The sequence below is a fragment of the Arctopsyche grandis genome, unplaced genomic scaffold (genome assembly GCF_051622035.1).
Source record: "Arctopsyche grandis isolate Sample6627 unplaced genomic scaffold, ASM5162203v2 HiC_scaffold_208, whole genome shotgun sequence".
NCBI classification, from domain to species: domain Eukaryota; kingdom Metazoa; phylum Arthropoda; class Insecta; order Trichoptera; family Hydropsychidae; genus Arctopsyche; species Arctopsyche grandis.
This window is the reverse complement of record NW_027518492.1, coordinates 30,751-32,485: the sequence shown is the minus strand read 5'-3', so window position 1 is coordinate 32,485 and position 1,735 is coordinate 30,751. Positions and strand designations below refer to the sequence as shown.

The 1,735-nt window shown below is 26.8% G+C and overlaps 1 protein-coding gene across 1 annotated transcript; it reads left to right on the top strand.

Moving 5' to 3' along the window:
- Nucleotides 1–227: 227 nt before the first annotated feature.
- Nucleotides 228–767, top strand: LOC143922047 (uncharacterized). The gene has a single exon (XM_077445324.1). The coding sequence runs from the start codon at nt 228–230 to the stop codon at nt 765–767; it is 540 nt and encodes a 179-aa protein (XP_077301450.1).
- The last annotated feature ends 968 nt before the right edge of the window (nt 768–1,735 follow it).

The window sequence follows — 1,735 nt, the reverse complement described above, 5'->3', positions numbered from 1 at the left end:
TATTTTCTTTATTTATTTGATGTATTCATTTGAAGCTTAGTTTATTTCTTTTACCTTTAGCCCCGACCGGGTTACAGAGAAACACACGAAGAAAACTAACATGTATTAACAACTACAGCTTAAATAAATCCAACATTTTTTTTTCTTAGTTTATTTCTTTCTTATTTTTTTCTTTCATGTTTCTCTATTCTTTATTTTTTATAAAAATTTTATATTTATCCCCAGAAATGGCCAAAAGAATAAAAGACAAAAATGCGCCTAAAAGACCATTAACCGGATTCCTTTTATTTGGCAATTACCTTCGAAACAATGAATCAACAATTAAAGCTTTACCAGTCACACAACAAGCATCCGCAATTGCTAAATGTTGGAAAGAACTTAATGAAGAAGAAAAGGCGGTTTATAATCAACAATCTGAAGTATTAAAAGAGGCATATAAGCGTGATGTGGAGGCATACGTACAGACACAAGCTTATCAAGATTTTCAAGCTGCACAAGGAGGAGCTGGAGTATCAAAATCAAAGCCTAGAAAAAGACAAGGTACTACTAAAATTTCAGGATATCGCCTTTTTGTAAAAGATAACAAGGACATAATCAATGAAGGTCTTAATGAAGAAGATGTTGCAAAACGTCATATTGCTAAATGTGGAATCAAATGGAAGATGCTCTCAGAAGAAGAAAAGAAAGTTTACACTGACAGAGCAGCACTTTTGTCACCTGAAAACACAGAAGAGAATAAAGTAGTTTCAGATGAAGCGGAAGAATAAATTATCTTTGCAAAATTTTAATATCAAACAAATTTTATTTAATATAAATTATAGAGTTGGATCTTTTATGGTATTTAGTGGGTTAATTGGTATTTTTTATTTAATATAAATGATAGAGTTGGATCTTTTATGGTATTTAGTGGGTTAATTGGTATTTTTTATTTAATATAAATAATAGAGTTGGATCTTTTATGTTAAGTAAGAGTTTATATGATGGTATTTTAGTGGGTTGATTGGTATTTTTTATTCAATATAAATTATAGAGTTGGATCTTTTATGGTATTTAATGGGTTAATTTGGTATTTTTTATTCAATATAAATTATAGAGTTGGATCTTTTATGGTATTTAGTGGGTTAATTGGTATTTTTATTTAATTTAAATGATAGAGTTGGATCTTTTATGGTATTTAGTGGGTTAATTGGTATTTTTTATTTAATATAAATTATAGAGTTGGATCTTTTATGGTATTTAGTGGGTTAATTGGTATTTTTTATTCAATATAAATTATAGAGTTGGATCTTTTATGTTAAGTAAGAGTTTAAGGTAAACATGGGTATTTAAGTAAAAATATATATATCCAACTTGTTATATTACAGTTTATATGATGGTATTTAAGTGGGTTAATTGGTATTTAAAATAAAAGTATATGAAAGGTGTAGATTTTTTAATTAACAGCACATATATTTTTAAGTTAGATTTGTTAAAATAGTATTTAATAACTTTTTAAATAGCAGCAAGATAGATTAAAATCCCCTGTGGGTATTAAACGGCTTTATAACAAAATACAGAAATATTTAATTTCAATATATCAAATCGACGATAATCATAAAAAGGGGTATTTATTAAAAAGAAATGGCTTAACAAGGTTTAGTACAACCTCAAAAACACAAATATTTAAAATAGGATACATTAAAATCCCCTGTAGGTATTAAACGGCTTTATAAAAAAAGACCGAAATATTTAATTT